Genomic DNA, 19473 nt, shown 5'->3' with positions numbered 1-19473 from the left:
TAGCACCCAACCACATTCTACAATACAAGTTTATTTTGTCATCAATTTACTTCTTACCTATTATTGGTTGGATGTTATTTTCCATTACAGTAATGAACTGATGATATATCCGTATAGCCACATCACTAAGAATCTGTCTGTATTCCGAAAGGTCAAAATTGTTCAGGCAATTCTTATTCTGACGGGGGCTGTTATGTTTCATGAATTCCTGAAAGCAATTTTGAGTACATACATATTAGTGTTCATAGAAAATGAAAATAGTGTGTAAACTAATGACAGAGTTAGCATCTAGCATACCTTTTTTTTTTGGGGTCTGGTCGTGGGGCCTGAACTCTGGGCCTGGGCACTGTCCCTCAGCTCTTCAGCTCAAGGCTAGTGCTCTACCACTTGAGCCACAGTGCCACTTCCGGCTTTTTTCTTTTTGCTTATGTGGTGCTGAGGAATCGAACCCAGGGCCTCAGGCATGCAAGGCAAGCACTCTACCGCTGAGCCACCTTCCCAGCCCTCTAACATACCTTTGCACCTCAAAACTTAATGTCTGATTTGGCTCAAATGAGTTCTTTTTGTGCAGGACAGGGGCTTGAACTCAGGGCCTGGCAGTCTATAGCTCACAAATGGCATTCTACCACTTGAGCCACCTTTAGTTCCAACTTTTTGCTGGTTAATTGGAGATAAAGGTCTCAAGGATTTGTCTGCCTGGGCTGGCTCCTGAGTACCTATGGATAACAGGCAGGAGCTAGTAGCATACAGCTCAAATTAGCTATTAAAAGTTTGGAGCAAGCTGGGTGCTGGCCACTCACAACTCTAAACCCAGCCACTCAGGAGGCTGAGATCTGAGGATCTCGATTAGAAGCCAGCTTGGACAGGAAAGTCTAGGACAGACTGTTATCTCCAATTAACTGTCCCAAATGCCAGAAGTGGAGCTGTGGCATCCTTGAGTAATAATGCTCAGGGACAGTATGCAGGCCCTGATATGTTAGTATGAACTCTAAATGTGAACCATAGAATTCTAAAAGGGAAATACTCAAAATCATAAGTAGTGATTAGTATCTGAAGGCATAAATCATAAAAGAACAGGACTGTTAGATCTAAATATAACAAAATTCAAAAACATGGCAAAGATTGCTAGGTGCTGGTGGCTCACACCTGTAATCCTAGCTACTCAGGAGGCTGAAATCTGAGGATCATGGTTCAAAGCCAACCAGGGCAGGAAGGTCCCCATGAGACTCTTATCTCCAATTAATCACCCAAAAACTAGAAGTGGCACTGTGGCTCAAGTGGTAGAGAGCTAGTCTTCAGCACAAAGAAGCTAAGGGACAGCACCCAGGTCCTAAGTTCAAGTCCTACAACCCCTCCAAAAATCCCCACAAACACCACCACCAACAATAACAACACTAACCAATGCAAAGAACTCCAAAAAGGAAAAATTAGAAGAAAACCATAGTCCATTCATGATATGATTTCATTAGGAAGAAAGAAGCCCTAGGAAATACAAACTCAGATAAGACACAAAGCACCCGCATCCCTACCTCTTCACCACTATACTGCCTGAGGCAGTTAAGGAAATGACAAGTATTGGAAAGCCAAAAGGACAGCATCTCAAAGTCTTCTAGATGTTCCTAAGGAAAAACAAAAAGTTAGATTACTTGTGTGTCTGAGCCAAGACTGCACACGCCTTACTTGTGTAGGTAGAAGGCTTTTGATCAAAATTAATTTTTCTTTTTTTTTGCATCACTGGGGCTTGAACTCAGGGTCCAGCACTTACAAGGCAAGTGCTCTTCCGCTTGGGTCATGACTTCAGCCCTTTTTACTTTAGCTGATTTTTGAGATAGGGTCTCCAGCTTTTTGCCTAGGATCGTCCTCAGAGTATAATCTTCCTACCTACAGCTTCCTGCATGGCTGGGATCACAGGAATACACCACCACCACCACCGGCTCTGTTGTGATGAGAGCTTCATTAACTTTTTGCTGTTGTTAAAGTTTAAAAAATGTTTTAAGGTGTTATTATAGAGGTGACACACAGACAGGGTTTACAGTTACATGAGTCAGGTATTGAGTACATTGCTTTTTGGACAATGTCACTCCTTCCCTTGCTCTCTCCCAGTGTTCCCCTCCTGTCCCCATCCTCAAGTTGCAGGTTCATTTTTCACATAGTGGCTAGTGAGTACCCTGCTGCATTTGTTCACCCTCTGTCCCACCATTTCTGTGCCCCTCTGACCCTCCCAAAGACAGATAAACAAGACAAAAGGAAAAGAAAATAAAAATAGCAACGAAGAAAAAAAAAACCTTGGTTCAATTTCCTGGAGTTCATTTCGATACATATTATTTTTTATGATCAGATGCGTGTAGGTATTGCGCCTTTGCTTCACTAACTTTTGGCCTAGGATGGCCTCAAACTATAGTCCTTCTGATCTCTGAATCCCCAGGATTAATTTTTCTTTTTTTTTGGGGGGGGGGTCTGGTAGTGGGGCTTGAACTCTGGGCCTGGGTGCTGTCCCTCAGCATTTCAGCTCAAGGCTAGCACTCTACCACTGGAGCCACAGTGCCACTTCCGGCTTTTTGTTTCTGCTTATGTGGTGTTGAGGAATCGAACCAAGGGCCTCAGGCATGCAAGGCAAGCGCTCTACCACTGAGCCACCTTCCCAGCCCCTAATTTTTCTTTTACACACAAAAAATTTCATCAAATTTATGTTCTAATGGAACGAGCTTGTGTTTCTGTGGCCGGTAACATTTTACAATCTGTTTCTGTGCAGCTAATGTCAGAGGTGATGAAACCTGAAGCAGAAACACACCAACAAGAGAGTTTTGTTTTTTTTTTTTGCCAGTCCTGGGGCTTGAACTCAGGGCCTGAGCACTGTCCCTGAGCTTCTTTTGCTCAAGGCTAGCACTCTAAACTTGAGCCACAGTGCCACTTTCAGCTTTTTCTGTTTATGTGGTATTGAGGAATCGAATCCAAGGCTTCATGCATGCTAGGTAAGCACTTACCACTAAGCCACCTTCCCAGCCTAAGGGAGTCTTTTATTGCAAGTTCAATCTAACCAACACAGGACACCATTAAGCAGGTAATCAAGCTCCTGGATGATTTGCACCAGAGGATGGAGAGATGATGGACAAGCAGGGGTGAGGTGGGAGGGCCTACCTCAGGAGGCCAGGGAGGAGAGAACAAAGATGTCTGAGGGCTGTTCCTGGGGCAGGAAGAGGAGGAAGGAGCAAGAAGGCTCAGGCACCATGGTTAGAGATGAAGAGGGAAACTTGGAAAGTGTTGGACTCAGGGAGGAGAGTTCCAAAGACATAGCGTCAGTGCTTTAGTCAACTTCAGGACAGTAAAGAGGAGAGCTCTACTATTGGAGGAGCAGCTGTCCAGCTAAGGAGCTAGATAAGGTAGAAGCTAGAAGGGAGGAATAGGAAAGAGTACTGTGAAGGTCTAATGTAAGCAGGCAGGGGATGGAGGAATGGGAACAGAGGCTGAAGAGGCTACGGAGATCTAGCTTTGTGTGGAAGGAAGCGTTGTGTGGAAGGAAGGTGGGGCAGGTCCTGAGCGTGGAGGACGGCAGGAAGGGAGGTGAAGCTGACATGGAAGATGTTGCTGAGAACTGAGCTTTCCCTCCGTCCTGTCATGCACTTTTTGGAGTATAAATATGAAGCTACAGAACCTGAGTCGCAGGAGGAGATAAATACAGTGTGTCTAGGGCTGGAACAAAATGTACACTTAAAAAAAAAACCCTAGCTGTTTACCAGTGGCTCATGCCTGTAATCCTAGCTACTCAGGAGGCTGAGATCTGAGGACTGAGGTTCAAAGCCAGCCCAGGCAGGAAAATCCGTGAGACTCTTATCTCCAATAAACCACTAGAAATCCAGAAGTAGCGCTGTGGCTTAAGCGGTAGAGCGCTTGCCTTGAGCTGAAGAGCACAGGGACAGCACCCAGGCCCAGAGTTCAAGCCCCACGACCAACAACAAAAAAAATCTAATTTATCAGCCAGATGCTAGTAGCTCATATCTATAGTCCTAGCTATTCAGGAAGCTGAGATCTGAGGCTCAAGTTTCATAGCTAGCCTGGGCAGAAAAGTCTCTGAGACCCTTTTTCCAAAATAACCAGCAAAAAGCCACACTGGAGGCACGGCTCAAGAGGCAGAGCACTAGCTGTGAGCAAGGAACCTTGAGTGAGCCCAAAGTTCTGTCTAACCAGAAGCAAACAAGCAAGCAGCCAGGTGCAGGTAGTTACCTCCAATGTGGATGGCTCATTATGGAACACTAGAAGCACTGTCTATTTGGGGGTGAGGAGTGTCTCTTAGCTACACTATCTTGTTTTGTTTTGTTTGTTTGTTTTTGTTGGTTGTGGGCCTTGAACTCTGAGCCTGGGCGCTGTCCCTCAGCTCTTCAGCTCAAGGCTAACGCTCTACCACTTGAGCCACAGCACCACTTAGCTACACTATCTTAGCCTTACAATTAACCTCATGGGCACACACAGCTCAGCCCCATTTCTGCACAGGAAATGGCTATATGCACTGTGGGTTTTAGGGGCAAGAATTCCCCAGTTGGAAATTGGAGGACATGAGTAATTTTCCACTTCTTTCCAGCCCAGCCCATTGATGCTCACTGGGCTGAAAGCATGCACACCCTCATAGCTACAGCTCCCACGCCCTGGGCACAGGGGCATTGTGGGTAGTGGCTTCCAGGATGCTGTCTTCAACCATATGACTCTGAGAACTACTAACAGATGCATGTCTACTTGTCTGGTCCTAACTGTTTGGCTTCACGCCCTAGCTGGGCCTCAGACTGGTCTGAGGACTCCTGTGTAGCTCATGGAAGATGGAGGCTCACGATGGCCAAAATGGTCATGTGGTCATTCCGAGACCAGATCCACTGGGGTGCAGTGTCGAAAGGCCATCCCCTACCTTCACCACCTGCTTGATGCCGTTGATGGCGCTGTTCATGAGGGACTTGAGCATGCTGGCGTCGTTGAGGGCGTCTGCGTAGCGGACACACATGAACAGGATGTGAGCCGGCAGCCCCGGCATCATGTTCACCACCACGCCGCGGGGCTTCAAGTCTGGAGAGGAGAGAGACGGCAAAGATGCCCGCTGAGCTGAGCTTGGCTCCTCAGGAGCTGCTGGCCAGGCCAAGGGTCTGTGAGTAAAGCAGGGCCTAGACACACAGGGCCTATGAACTATTGGTTCACTACTGCTTTCTAGTGATACACAGAGGTGTAGGGCCTGGGTGCCAGCAGCTCACGCCTGTAAATCCTAGTTCTTCTAGAGGCTGAGATCTCAGGATTGCAGTTCAAAGCCAGCTCAGGCAGACAAATCTGTGACCCTCTAATTTCCAGTTAACCTGCAAAAGCCTGGAAGTGGAACTGGGCTCAGGTGGTAGAGTGAGCAGAGAAAGCTATGGGAAAACACGAGGCCTAGCACACTCGCATACCCTCAGAGCCAAGGATATGTGCACGTCTCCCTTCCCTAGCAGGGCTGAGGTTGAGGAAGTACAGGGAAGAGGGAGGATAGGGAAAGGACTGTTTTGTTTAACATAGCAGCGGCATGACCAAGAGTCAGAGGTCTGGGTTTTCCTACCAAGGATGAGGTTCTGAATGAGCTTGGGTTCATCTTCTCTTCTGTATTCCAGCATCCCCAGGAACTCCTTGGGTCCCGAGGACAAAGGCCTGGCATTGGCTGCAAACAGAGGCAATCCATCAGCTGGACTCACAATACAAAACCCCAGGGTGATACAGACACTGCTCATCTCCTACTGTGCATGGTCTGCTGGGGCAGTCGGATAGATTCAAGCTGCCCTGAGGTGGGAAGAGTGTCTCCCATAGCGGCTTCCCACAGTGGGCCTGTGGTACCTCAGGGCAAGCAGCTGTGCCAAACCCATAGGTGCCTGGCCCATATCTCCAGTGCAAGGAGAAGAGGAGAGACCCAGGTTGCTGCCTGGGTTCCAGGTGTGAAGGAAACAAGATACTTTGCTTGCAGTGCAAACTTCTAAAACACTCAGTCCCAGCATGGGGTGGCAGGATATGGGGAGAGGGAGGCCATGTTAACTTCCTATGACTGCCAAGACAAATCACCAATAAACTTTGTGGCAACACACTGATTTATTTATTTATCAAATTATGTATTTTCTTTTTTTCTTTTTTTGGTCTGTCGTGGGGCTTGAACTCTGGGCCTGAGTGCCGTCCCTCAGCTCTTCAGCTCAAGGCGAGCGCTCTACCACTTGAGCCACAGCGCCACTTCCGGTTTTCTGGTGGTTTATTGGAGATAAGAGTCTCACGGACTTTCCTGCTCGGGCTGGCTTTGAACCGTGATCCTCAGATCTCAGCCTCCTGAGTAGCTAGGATTACAGGCGTGAGTCAGAGGCGCCGGCTTTGAAATTATGTATTTTCCATGCTGAAGAACATATGCTAAGCATATGCTCTAGCACTGAGCTGCATTCCTAGCTCTGTGTGTGTGTGTGGGGGGGGGGGTACTAGGGCTGAATCTCAAGGTGCTGTCCCTTAGCTTTGTTGCTCAAGGCTGATGCTGTACTACTTGAGTCACTGCTCCATTCCTGGCTTTTTGCTGATGACTTTGAGATAAAAGTCTTAGAGACTTTTCCTGCCTAGGTTGGCTTTGAACAACAATCCTAAGATCTCAGCCTCCTGTGTAGTTAGTTAGGATTTCAGGCGAGAGCCGCCCGTGATTGGCTTGAACAAAATTTTAATTGTACAATTCTGGAGATCAGAAGTCTGCAAACAGCCAAACCCATGCAGTTGAGCTGCTCCTGGATTTCTCCCCCAGAGTTGTGTGTTTGTACATATTACTTTTTTTTTTTAGCTGTGTGTTTGGGTGATCTGTTACACAATAACTGATAACTGACCCAGACAGACTGAGGTAGACCTATTGAGATGGAGGTAATAACAGGAGGAAAGCAGAGGAAGAAGACCTGAAGTTCGGGGAAAGAACTGGACACGGCTGCCGGGCGCTGGTGGCTCACGCCTGTAATCCTAGCTACTCAGGAGGCTGAGATCTGAGGATCTCGGTTCAAAGCCAGCCCGGGCAGGAGAGACTGTGAGACTCCTATCTCCAATAAACCACCAGAAAACCAGAAGTGGCGCTGTAGCTCAAGTGGTAGAGTGCTCGCCTTGAGCTGAAGAGCTGAGGGACAGCGCCCAGGCCCAGAGTTCAAGCCCCACGACCGACAAAAAAAAAAAAAAAAAAAAAAAAGAACTGGACACGGCACTTCTTACGTAGGGCGCAGTCCAGGCGCTCATGTATTCCTGGTGTGGAGACAGAGTGAGGGGAGGAACGGCAGACCCCGGCCTGGCTCTCAGGGCAGAGCAACAGCTGTGACTCATTGTTGACAGGAAAAGAGTCTCAGTTTGGTGTCAGACATTTCAGACTTGAGGCAGGAGTTGCATACAGGATAATAAAGGAGTTCTTCAACCAAACGAATGAAGGAAAAGGAACAGAGGGTTGCAGACACAGCCTGAGCAAGAAGGGCTGGGAGGGAGAGTGGAAAGAGAGGCCAGTGAAGATGGTTAGAGAAGGGCAGAAGTCCAAGGGCAGAGCCCATGGACTTCGCAGCAGGAGGGAAGAAAGGCTGAGGCTCCTTTCCAGGGCTTGTGAGGAAGTGTGCTCTGACAGAAACCGGGCTGCTCAGTGGGGAGCAGGTGGTTCATGCTTGCAATATTAACTACTCAGGAGGTGGAGATCTCAGGCTTGAGGCTAGTCTGCACAGAAAAATACATGAAACTCCATCTCTTAAAATAACTACCTGAAAGGGGCTGGGCCCCACGACTGGACCAAAAAAAAAAAAAAAAAAGCAACTACCTGAAAGCCAGGCTGGAGGCATGGCTCAAGTGATAGAGTACTAGCCAAACAATTGAGAGGACCTAAGGTCCCAAGTTCAAATCCCAGGAGTGACAAAAAAAGGGGAGGATTCTTTTTTTTTCTTTTTTCTTTTTTTGTCAGTTGTGGGGCTTGAACTCTGGGCCTGGGCGCTGTCCCTCAGCTCTTCAGCTCAAGGAGAGTGCTCTACCGCTTGAGCCCAGTGCCACTTCTGGTTTTCTAGTGGTTTACTGGAGATAAGAGTCTCACAGACTTTCCTGCCCTGGCTGGCTTTGAACCTCGATCCTCAGAGCTCAGCCTCCTGAGTAGCTAGGATTATAGGCATGAGCCACCAGTGCTCGGCTAAAAGGGGAGGATTCTTATTGAATCTGTGTATGTGACAAGGATAGAAGATCAATGTCAAGGCAATGACGTTTGAAACTTGTTCACAATTTCATTCTTAAAACCAGGAGCTAAGCTGGATGTGGTGGCTTTCATCTATAATCCTAGCTACTCAGGAGGACTGGTGGTGGTTCAAGGCCTACCTGGGAAAAATTTGAGACCCTCTCTTAACCAATAAAAGCAGGATGTGGTGGCATCCACCTGTCATCCTGGCTGTGGGAAGAGTACACAGGAGGATCATGGTCCAGGCTGGCCAGGGCAAAAAGTGTCCTTCTATTTAAAAAAATAACAACTGAGGTAAAAAGGATTTGTGGGTATGATACAAGCAGTAGAGCTCCTGGGTAGCATGGGAGAGGTCCTGAGTTCAAATCCCAGTGCTGCTAGGGAGGGTGCAGCTAACAGGAGGTTAAATGTATTCATTTTTTAATAGCTCCTGTAGTAACACAGGCAATTCTGGTATTACCTGAAGGGTAGCGAGCTGTCTTCCTGCCCGCAAAGATCTTTCTTTTTAGCCCATCCATGAGACTCCAAAATGGACCCATGGAGAATCCTTCCCTTGAGTTTCACAGGCTTTGGATCACATATAAGACATGGAACACAGCCTACCTACCTTTATCCACCGTTTTGGCCAGATTCTTCACTTGGTCTTGCAGCTTTTTAATCACTCTGTCCTTCGTGTCTAACTCCTCTTCCAGATTCTGCAGAAATCCAAAGGAACAAGGAAGGGCATTTACTTAGAAGTCTCAATGCGTGGTTTTCAGGAAAAGCGTTATAGTGCTCACAATTTGCTCACTCACAGCGTACGACTCAATGGATTTTAGAATTGCCAGAACTTGGCTACTACCACCATTATTTAATTCCAGAAATTTCCATCATCCCACACAGTTGATAAAAGTTGCCAGCTACTTATCACTAGAGAATAAAGGCCCAACTGGACTCCACGGCAGCACCCAGGGACCCGTGGAGGGGCAGAAGGCAGAAGGCAGGGCGCTTCTACAAACCCAGCACGCAGCTCCTCATACGGGGCTTGCAGGAGCCCAGTCCCTGGGAAGGCCCTACATATCTCAGACACTGGGCCACCTCCTACGTGTAACCAATGAGGATTCGGTCTGTTAACCATTAAGCTCCCTGCTGTCCTCAGATGTCAAGATGCTCATGCTCTTGGAAAGGGAGGACACTGGGCCTACAGAAGGTGACACATCCAAGCTGACTGCTGCCCTGGCCTCAGCCCGGTCCCTGTCCTGGAGGCCTGAGAAGGTCCTGAGTCCCAGGATGGCTCTCTGTCATCTGTTTCGTTTTGTGGGTTTTAATTTCCAAAGAATTGCTGGGGATTGGCCCAGCTTTACTGTGTTAAGGGCATCTACAATGTGGAAAGTACTTTACAAAATTTACAGTCTCTTAGGAACATGTCACACAGGAATGTTTACAAGCATTGGACCTGTGTGAGAAATTCCCTCCCTCCCTCCCTCCCTCCCTGCAGAGGATACTTTTTCTTTTTTTTTTTTTTTTGGTCGGTCGTGGGGCCTGAACTCTGGGCCTGGGCGCTGTCCCTCAGATCTTCAGCTGAAGGCTAGCGCTCTACCACTTGAGAGTCAGCCCCACCTCCGGCTTTTTCTGCTTATGTGGTGCTGAGGAATGGAACCCAGGGCCTCATGCAAAGCAAGTGCTCTACCACTGAGCCACCTTCCCAGCCTGCAGAGGATACTTTTGATCTCTAGCTGTCTAGCCTGTGTTCTAGTTGACAGGTCCTGGTGTGTGTGTGCTGTTTGTGTGTGTGTGACAGGTCCTGGTGTGTGTATGTGTGCGCGTGTATGTGTGTGTGTGTGTGTGTGTGTTAGGGCTTGACTTCAGGGCCTGGGTGCTGTCCCTGAACTCTTTCATTTAAGGCTAGTGCTCTACCATTTTGAGCCACAGAGCCCACTTCTGGTTTTCTGGTGGTTAACTGGAGATAAGAGTCTCCCTGACTTTCCTGCCCAGGCTGGCTTTGAATGAATTGTGATCCTCAAATCTCAGCCTCCTGAGTAGTTTAGGATTCCAGGTGTGAGCCACTGGTGCCTGCTCCTGTGTTTTTTTGTTTTTTGTTTTTTAAGCAATAGCTCCACACAAAATTCCACTCATCTACCCACTGGGAAACTTCCCACCCTGTTTTCCAGAGTGAGCGCCCTTCTGGAAATTACTCACTTCGCCTTCAGCTTCAGATTGCCCTGCCTTTGAGTGCTCTCCAGCCTCCTGTAGTGCCTGGATCGTGCCCAGAAGCTGCTCTTTCACTCTGAGGTGTGCTTCATGCTGGGCTTCTATGGCCCTGAGGAAGGGACAGAGGCAGGGTGGGCCATTGTGCAGGTGGCTCGTGTTTCCAAAGATGGAAAACCATCTCAGCCAACTCCCGTGTCAATACTCACTTTCTCTGAGTTCCTTCCTCTTCTTGGCTGCAAGGGAGCTGAGCCGATAGTTCCTCCAGTTTTCCTGTGAGGAGAAAAGCTGTCAGTACCAGGATGGGACATATCACTGCATTCTCATATGGGGATTGTAGCTTGTTGATAGAATATTGCCCTGGCATGCACAATGCCCTGGGTTCGATCCCTAGCACCAGTTCGGTTTGGCATTATTTTTAGTTACCAGCAGTTCTAAGCTGTATCTAGCCAAAGATGGTTGTTTAGAACAACATACCCTAAGTATGACTTTTAAATGTTAAAAAAAAATCATCATTGAAGACTTATACTAGATCACATGGAAATCTGTATTCTCTTCTAAAAACTTGGAATATCGAGTGACATTGGGCCCAGCATTGTCTCTTGGCAAAAGTCAATGGAGCTTGGAGGAAGCTATTTCCTTTAATCCCACCCACCCCACCCCATACTGTGCCCTCCAAGCAGTTCACTTCCTACCTTGGTGTTACTTGCCTGGTCCAAGAGAATCAGAGCTTAAAACGCCTGCATGGGATGCACTTCCTGCATCACTTCCTGTCTTTCCTATGTCACTTTCTGGTTCTCCTATATCCCTTCCTGTCTTACATCATTCACTGGCTTTCCTCCACCACTGCCTATTAGCAAACCATCTTCTAAAAAGCAGGACAAGGAGAGTTTCCATTACCTTTCATTTTCTCAGATTGTTCATTCAGGCGGAGTTCAAGATCTTGCTTCTGCTTCTCTAGCTCTGAAATTTGCTGTTTAAAGTCTGGGATCATCTTTAGAGGAGAATGATAAACAGAATACGAAATGGTTTCATTTATGAATTTTATAATCTCAGAGCCAAAAATCCATTTTTTATGTTCAGCCTGTGGAACACAATTGTATACATGGGCCAGCAAAAGCCCACTCGTGGAATGTTTCTTTTTTCTTTTTCTTTCTCTCCCTTTTTTAGCCTCAAGACTTATATAATAGTCTCAAGAAATTCCAGCATGTGCCAGGCGTTGGTAGCTCATGTCTGTCATCCTAGCTACTCAGGAGGCTGAGATCTGAGGATGGCAGTTCAAAGCCAGCCCGGGCAGGAAAGTCCGTGAGACTTATCTCCAATTAACCACCAGAAAACTGGAAGTGGTGCTGTGGTTCAAGTGGTAGAGTGCTAGCTGTGAGCTGAGGGACAGAGCCCAGGCCCAGAGTTCAAGTCCCATAACCGACAAAGAAGAAAGAAAGAAAGAAAGAAAGGAAGAAAGAAAGAAAGAAAGAAAGAAAGAAAGAAAGAAAGAAAGAGGGAGGGAAGGAGGTTGGGAGGGAGGGAAAGGGGAACCATTAAGGTCCCCAAGGCTGCTGGGAGAGCAGAGGGATTCAGGAGGAAGTGCAGTTAGTGGCCTTAGCCAAGTCCCATCCACTCCCCAAAGAAATGGTATGCTACCCAGTTCTTTCTGGAGACTTGGAGTTAGTAAGAAAGGGAGTGTTTTCTTTTTCTTTCTTTTTTATTTTATTTTTTATCAGTGGTGGGGCTTGAACTCATGGCCTGGGTGCTGTCCCTGAGCTAGTGCTTTACCACTTTGAGCCACAGCACCACTTCTGGTTTTCTGGTGGTTAACTGGAGATAAGAGTCTCATGGACTTGCCTGCCTGGGCTAGCTTTGAACCATGATCCTCAGATCTCAGTATCTAGGATTACAGGCATGAGCCACCAGTGCCCAGCAAGGGAGTAGTTTCTGAGTGAGATTCTTAAAAGACTTTTCGATGCCAGTTAGATGAGAGCCAGGAGGGGGAACAAATGGAGTAAGTTGCAGGGGCATTCCAGAACAGAAAGCTCTTGACCTGGGCTGATTCTGAGCAAGCGTACGACTGGCCTGAACAACTCCCCACGTCAAGGGCCAAGTTTTTGCTTCAATTTTGTGGCTCTTGGAAGGGGATAGGACTAGATTTAAATATGCAACTTTAAGAATTTGAACCCATTATATGTTGATCAAACATACTCTGAAATCCAAGGGCTCCCCAGCCTAGGCTCATTTTAGAATCTTTTCTTCTTTTTTTTTTTTCTGGTTGGTCCTGGGGCTTGAACTCATGAGGGCTTTCCCTGAGCCTCTTTGTGCTCAAGGCTACCACTCTACCATTTGAGCTACAGTACCACTTCTGGCTTTTTCTGAGTAGTTTATTGGAGATAAGAGTCTCACAGACTTCCCTGCCCAGGCTGGCTTTGAACTACTATCCTCAGATCTCAGCCTCCTGAATAGCTAGGATTACAGGCGTGATACCAGTTCCCAGCTTAGAATCTTATCTTCTGACTCCATTGTTTTATTACTGGAACAAGTCATTTCAATTCACTGTTCTGCTGCTATAAAACTGAATTTTAACTCCTCCCATGAGTAACTGCTTTCCGACAATGGCCATGACCAGGGCCCATACCATGTTTTCTGACGTCAGCCTGGTGACTTGGTGCCGGATGCTTTCATTGATGTCGTTTTCCTCTCTGAATAATTTCTGCAGATGGTTGATTTCTTGACTGAGATGCACCACTTTGAAGTTCAGGGCTTCGATCTCTTTTTCGTAGCAATCCTTCTGGGATTGGAAATGGTTCTCCATAACTCTGTCCAGGGAAGGGAAGGGAAAACAGGCACTCGGCCTTTGTTCTGTGTGAGGGAATCATACTTACTTATACATATGTGGTAACAGGAGCTGCCATGAGTGGATTCTTCTGGATAGTACTGAAGCATAATGTGGGGTTCACATTGCCATGAATGATAAAAGTACATTCTTTGGGGGTTGGCTGTACTAGAGTTTGAACCCAAGACTTAATGCTTGCTATGTACTTTACCACTGAATCATACCTTCAACCCTACATTTTTATTCTATTAATGGTTTGAAACAGATGCTCTGTATGATATCATGATTATTGATAAGGGTCATTATAGATTTGTTAAAGTTCATTGGATGTACAACACCAAAGTAAGCTCTGATATAAAGTACAGGCCTTGAGTGATGATGACATATGCCACTGTGGCACAGGATGCTGACGGTGGGGGTACTGGTGACAGAGGAGACAGGGGAACCTTGCATTTTCTACTCTGTTTTGTTGTTGTGAACAACAACAACAAAAAAAGGAAGTTTAAGTCAGGCGCTGTTGGCTCACATCTGTAATCCTAGCTACTGGGGAGGCTGAGGTCCAAAGCATCACAGTTTGAAGTCACTCTGTGCAGAAAAGTCTTTGAGACTCAAAAGTCTTTGAGTAAACCATCAGAAAATCAGGCTGGAGGCATGGCTCAAGCGGTAGAACACTACCAGCCAAGCAAGCAAGCTGAGTGATTCTGAGGACCTGGGTTCAAACTCCAATAAAAGAAAAGTTAAGCCTGGCACCAGTGGCACCTGCCTGTAATCCTAGCTACTCAGGAGGTTGAGATGTGAGGATCACGGTTCAAAGCCTGACTGGGCAGGAAAGTCTGTGAGACTCTTATCTCCAATTAACCACCAGAAAACCGGAAGTGGTGCTATAGTGCAAGTGGTAGAGCACTCACCTTGAGCTGAAGAGCTCAGGGACAGTGCCTAGGCCCAGAGTTCAAGCCCCACGAATATTCTCCCACCCCCAAAAAAAGAATGAAAGAAATCCAACAAACATCGTAAATGTAATTCTATTTGATAATAACCAGTTTTTAACTATACAGGGTATAGGTTTTAGAATAAGACAGTTTATCTCAGAAAGAAGGTATCTCTTATTCCTAAGCTAATTACTTTACTCTTGAAGTACCTCCAGTTGTTTCTTGTCTAGAGTCCCAAGAGGAATCTAATTTCTCACCGTGTCGCCTTCTTTAGTCCCTCGTATGCAAACCAGAGTTCACCATCCTCATTTAAATGTTCCAGATCTTCCACAGAGAGTCTGGAAAATCAGGAGGTGAGAAAACCTGTCATTTCTGGCTTGTTTCACCTGTTCTATGTTTGATCATGCAATAAAAAATGCCCACCTGCTTCGTACATCCTCAACATCATAGCTCTCGAGAAGCTGTCTGGTAATCTCTGACATCTTTTCTGGAAGGGCAAGGCAGAGCTGCACAGATCACATTTATGCACTGTTTTCCTCCCCCCCCCACCCCCCCCCCCCGATCTCTCTAGGGCCTGTTGTCTATGTTTGTAGAACCTGAAGTTAAACACCTTATGAATTTCCAACCAACTGGCTACTCCAACTTCCCATTGAGCATGGAAGCTCACAGTCATGAAAGAACCCAGCTACTGGGCAGTGATGAACTCAATCTGTACGTCATGGACCAAGCGACCTGTGCCATTACCTCTCATCTCCCGTTTCTGCGACTGCACGTGTTTCTCCACGTCTATCTTCTGTGCCTGGAGCAACTCGATCTCCTTCTCAAACTCAGAGATGGTCTGAAGGACAGGCAGTGACCAGATAGGGAGAAGAAGAGAGTGAGGGGGTTTGCCACCTGACAAGACCGTGCCAAGCAAGGCAGCCCCCCCCCAACCCCCTGCCCTGAAGTTTCTGAATTGAAATCCTGCTAAGCCATCACAGTTCATACAGTTTGCCTTGAAGCAGGCTTAGTTGCTCAAAATGATGCTGTTTGGGGAGATGAGTGGGGATTGGGAGGATTATAGTTTGAGACCAGCTCAGGCAAAAAAGTTAGCAAGAGCCGGGCGCTGGTGGCTCACGCCTGTAATCCTAGCTACTCAGGAGGCTGAGATCGGAGGATCGCGGTTCAAAGCCAGCCCGGGCAGGAGAGACCGTGAGACTCCTATCTCCAATAAACCACCAGAAAACTGGAAGTGGCACTGTAGTTCAAGTGGTAGAGTGCTCGCCTTGAGCTGAAGAGCTGAGGGACAGCGCCCAGGCCCAGAGTTCAAGCCCCACGACCGACAAAAAAAAAAAAAAAAAAAAAAAAGTTAGCAAGACTTTTTTCACTGAGATGGGGGAAAGAAAGAAAGAAAGAAAGAAAGGAAGGAAGGAAGGAAGGAAAGAAAGGAAGAAAGGAAAGAAAGGAAGAAAGGAAAGAAAGAGAAAGAGAAAGAGAAAGAAAGAAAGAAAAAGAAAGAAAGAAAGACGTTTCAATGAATAAGGCAAGCATAGTAGCTTATCCCTATGATCCCATCTACCCAGGAAGCTATAGGTAGGAGGATCAAGGTTCAGGCTACCCTTGTCCAAAAACATGAGACCCTACCTGAAAAATAACCAGAAAGTAAAAAAAGGGGAGGGGCTGGGGGCATTGCTCAAGTGGTAAAACACCTGCCTAGCAAGGGTGAGTTCAAATTCCATTACCCCCTCATGCTGTTGCAAATTTATAGATATAGTTGGCTTGCTGCAGCTGGTGACAGAAGAGGCTCCCCCCCTTATATGGGAAAAATATAAAAAGTATAGAGAACCCGCGGTGGGAGGGATGGAGGCCCATCTGAGAAAGGTGTAACCACAGACATGAAAACTGTATTTCAGTGCAGACCAAATCTTTGAGGAACGGGGGCAAGGTTGCCACCTTCTTCACTGGGAGATCTGAACGCAGCTGGTCTAAGACAAGAGAGTAGCGCCAGTCCAGGCATCAGGGAGAGAAGGGTTTTTTTTTTTTTTTTTTTTTTTTGTCGGTCGTGGGGCTTGAACTCTGGGCCTGGGCGCTGTCCTTCAGCTCTTCAGCTCAAGGCGAGCGCTCTACCACTTGAGCTACAGCGCCACTTCTGGTTTTCTGGTGGTTTATTGGAGATAGGAGTCTCACGGTCTCTCCTGCCCGGGCTGGCTTTGAACCGCGATCCTCAGATCTCAGCCTCCTGAGTAGCTAGGATTACAGGCGTGAGCCACCGGCCCGGCGAGAGAAGGGTTATGGGGAGAGATGGGGAAGGAATTAGGGCCCCTGCGAAATGGGACAGCTCTGGTGTGAAGTTGCATCCCACTTAATGAATTCAGCTCACCAAGTCGTGTGTGTGTGTGTGTGTGTGTGTGTGTGTGTGTGTGTGTGTGTGTGTGTGTGTGTGTGTGTGTGTGTGTGTGTGTGTGTGTGTGTGTGTGTGTGTGTTGTGTGTTTATGCCAGTTCTGGGGTTTGAACTCAGTGCCTGGGCATTGTCCCTGAGGTTTTTTTGCTCAAGGCTAGTGTTCTAGCATTTGAGCCACAGCTTCATTTTCCAGCTTTTTAGTGGTTATTTGGAAGTAAGAGTCTTGGACTTTCCTGCTCATGCTGGCTTCAAACTTGGATTATCCTCAGATCTCAGCCCCCTGATTAGCTTGGATTATAGGCATGAGTGAGGCCCAGCAAGACCACAGGTTTTAATGAAGGAACTATACAGACTCAGGGACCTTGGAGAGGACACGTTTTCCCCGGTACTTTCTCAGCTACTCCCAGCATCCGAGGCTCTCAGCTCCCAGCTCCACAGCCCACATTTACAGAGCACCTGATCTGGTGGACCTAGCCCTTTAATTGACACGTACGATAAGGACAGTGGTCCTGTACAGGTTAAGTGAACTGAAGGTCTGATGGTACGTTTGGGCTGACCAGGACATCCTATCCTAAAGTCCTGTTCTTCCTTGTCATGCTTCAGAGAATAGTTGATTTGTGCTTACAGATGCTCCTTAGATGAACAAGCAGCTTGGTAAAGTAGACCTATGTTCCTTCTTTTTTTTTGGGGGGGGGGAGGGTCTGGTCATGGGGTCTGAACTCTGGGCCTGGGCGCTGTCCCTCAGCTCTTCAGCTCAAGGCTAGTGCTCTACCACTTGAGCCACAGCACCACATCCAGCTTTTTTCTTTTTTCTTATGTGGTGCTGAGGAATCGAACCCGGGGCCTCTGGCATGCAAGGCATGCGCTCTACCACTGAGCCACCTTCCCAGCCCCCCTATGTTCCTTCAAAACTAGACATCTTTTTTTTTTGGTCAGTTGTGGGGCCTGAACTCTGGGCCTGGGTGCTGTCTCTCAGCTCTTCAGCTCAAGGATAGCACTCTATCACTTGAGCCACAGCGCCACTTCTGGCTTTTTCTGCTTATGTGGTGCTGAGGAATCAAACCCACGGCCTCATGCATGCAAGGCAAGCACTCTACCTCTGAGCCACATCCCGAACCCCAAAACCAAACATCTTAATGTGTCACATTGCAAACCTGAATCTGATTTAACCAGCAGAGTAAGTGAGCGACCCCTATTGGTGTCTTCTCCAAGTGCAGGCTCACCATTTCAATTTTTATTAGCATCCATTAGTTGTAGAAGGGAAGCTTCATTGTAACATTTCCATACACACATATGATGTACCTTAATCAAACTCACCCCCTCTATTGGCCTCCTTTACTATCTTCCCCCTTCTAAAGCAATTTCAACATGTTTCATCCTGGCTAGTGTCTGTACCCTAACAAAGCCTGTTTTCCTTTGCAGTCTTTTTGTGTGTATATGTGTGTGTGTACATTTATTATATTCATTGTACCGAGGATTTTCACCATAATATTCCACTTATGCAATGTATCAAATTTTTGCCAGTCCTGGGGCTTGAACTTAGGGCCTAGGCACTGTCCCTGAGCTTCTTTTACTCAAGGCTAGCACTCTACCATTTGAGCCACAACTCCATTTCGGCTTTTTCTGTGTATGTGGTACTGAGGAATCAAACCTAGGGCTTCATGCATACATACTAGGCAAGCACTCTACCACTAAGCCACCTTCCCAGCCCAATGTATCAGATTAAACTTCCTGTATTTCGTTCGTTCTTTCTAGTCCCCCATCCCTGGACTCATTGTTCAACAGATTTCAGTGCTATTCCTACTGCCATCTTCATCCCCAGACACATAGCATTTTGCTATGAATTCCCTCTGCCATATTCTCTCCACCCCTGCCCCTCCAATTCTCTCTAACTGCAGCCAACAGCATGACTGACATCAGTCATTTGGGACAGTTCAGCACAAGGCAGACACGAGCAGGAGACAAGGGGGGATTGCTGGCTCTCTGTGGATGGAGGGACTTGATCTGGGGATTGAAAGGGTGTCTAAGAGCAAGAGGGCCCTACCTTTGCTTGCTTGCTCAGTCGGGCCACATCGCCCCTCAAGCCCTCAGAGGTGACCCGCTCTTCCTCGAGCTGGTGGCAGAGCTGCATTTTCTCCTCCTTGAGAGCCTTGATTTCTTCCTTCAGATGCTGCATCTGCTTCTCATAGTCTTGTGTCTTTAGCTCAAAATTTTTCTCCAGCAGTCTAGGCAGCAAAAGAAGAAATCAATTTGAGCTGGGTAGCTCATGCCCATAATTCTAGTTAGTCAGGAAGCCGAGATGTGAGGATTGTAAGCCAGCCTAGGGAAGACAAATCTGAGAGACTCTTATATCTGATTAACCAGCAAAAAGCCAGAAGTAGAGGTGTAGCTCAAGTGGTAAAGTGCTAGCCTTGGGTGAAAAAGCCAAGCAAGAGTCTGAAGCTCTGAGTTTAAGTCCCAGCACCTGCACAGACAAGGGGAAAAAAGGAAGCTGGGCATTGGTGGCTCACGCCTGCAATCCTAGCTACTCAGGAGGCTGAGTTTGTAGCCAGCCTAGACAGGAAAGTCCGTGAGATTTTTTTTTTTTTTTGGGTCCGGTCATGGGACCTGAACTCTGGGCCTGGGCGCTGTCCCTCAGCTCTTCAGCTCAAGGCTAGCACTCTACCACTTGAGCCACAGTGCCACTTCCGGCTTTTTTCTCTTTGCTTATGTGGTGCTGAGGAATCGAACCCAGGGCCTCAGGCATGCAAGGCAAGCACTCTACCACTGAGCCACCTTCCCAGCCCAGCCCGTGAGATTTTTTTATCTTCAATAAATTATCCAAAAAGCTGTAGGTGGAGCTGTGGCTCAAGTAGTAGAGTACCAGTCTTGAACACAAAGGTTTAAGGACAATGCCCAGGCCCTGAGTTCAAGCCTCAGGATGGGGGGGAAAAAAGGCAAGTGAGAAAT

The 19473-nt window shown here is 47.3% G+C and overlaps 1 protein-coding gene across 2 annotated transcripts in view; it reads right to left on the bottom strand.

Moving 5' to 3' along the window:
* Myo5c (myosin VC) overlaps positions 1 to 19473 on the bottom strand; it is a 64354-nt gene that overhangs the window by 8039 nt on the left and 36842 nt on the right. For both annotated transcript variants that reach the window (XM_069995390.1, XM_069995391.1), the window contains exons 25-37: positions 18569 to 18749; positions 14888 to 14981; positions 14567 to 14630; positions 14401 to 14481; positions 13017 to 13197; positions 11291 to 11384; positions 10600 to 10663; positions 10382 to 10502; positions 8811 to 8898; positions 5567 to 5665; positions 4895 to 5049; positions 1530 to 1619; positions 58 to 208 (exon numbers count right to left, since the gene is read on the bottom strand). In XM_069995390.1, coding sequence (XP_069851491.1) covers positions 58 to 208; positions 1530 to 1619; positions 4895 to 5049; positions 5567 to 5665; positions 8811 to 8898; positions 10382 to 10502; positions 10600 to 10663; positions 11291 to 11384; positions 13017 to 13197; positions 14401 to 14481; positions 14567 to 14630; positions 14888 to 14981; positions 18569 to 18749 — 1463 coding nt within the window. The remainder of the gene's footprint in view (positions 1 to 57; positions 209 to 1529; positions 1620 to 4894; positions 5050 to 5566; positions 5666 to 8810; positions 8899 to 10381; positions 10503 to 10599; positions 10664 to 11290; positions 11385 to 13016; positions 13198 to 14400; positions 14482 to 14566; positions 14631 to 14887; positions 14982 to 18568; positions 18750 to 19473) is intronic.

The sequence above is a fragment of the Dipodomys merriami genome, unplaced genomic scaffold, assembly GCF_024711535.1.
Source record: "Dipodomys merriami isolate MVZ:Mamm:240054 unplaced genomic scaffold, mDipMer1.0.p SCAF_48, whole genome shotgun sequence".
NCBI lineage: Eukaryota > Metazoa > Chordata > Mammalia > Rodentia > Heteromyidae > Dipodomys > Dipodomys merriami.
Note: the sequence above shows the minus strand (reverse complement) of the source record. Positions and strands in the feature narration are given on the sequence as shown.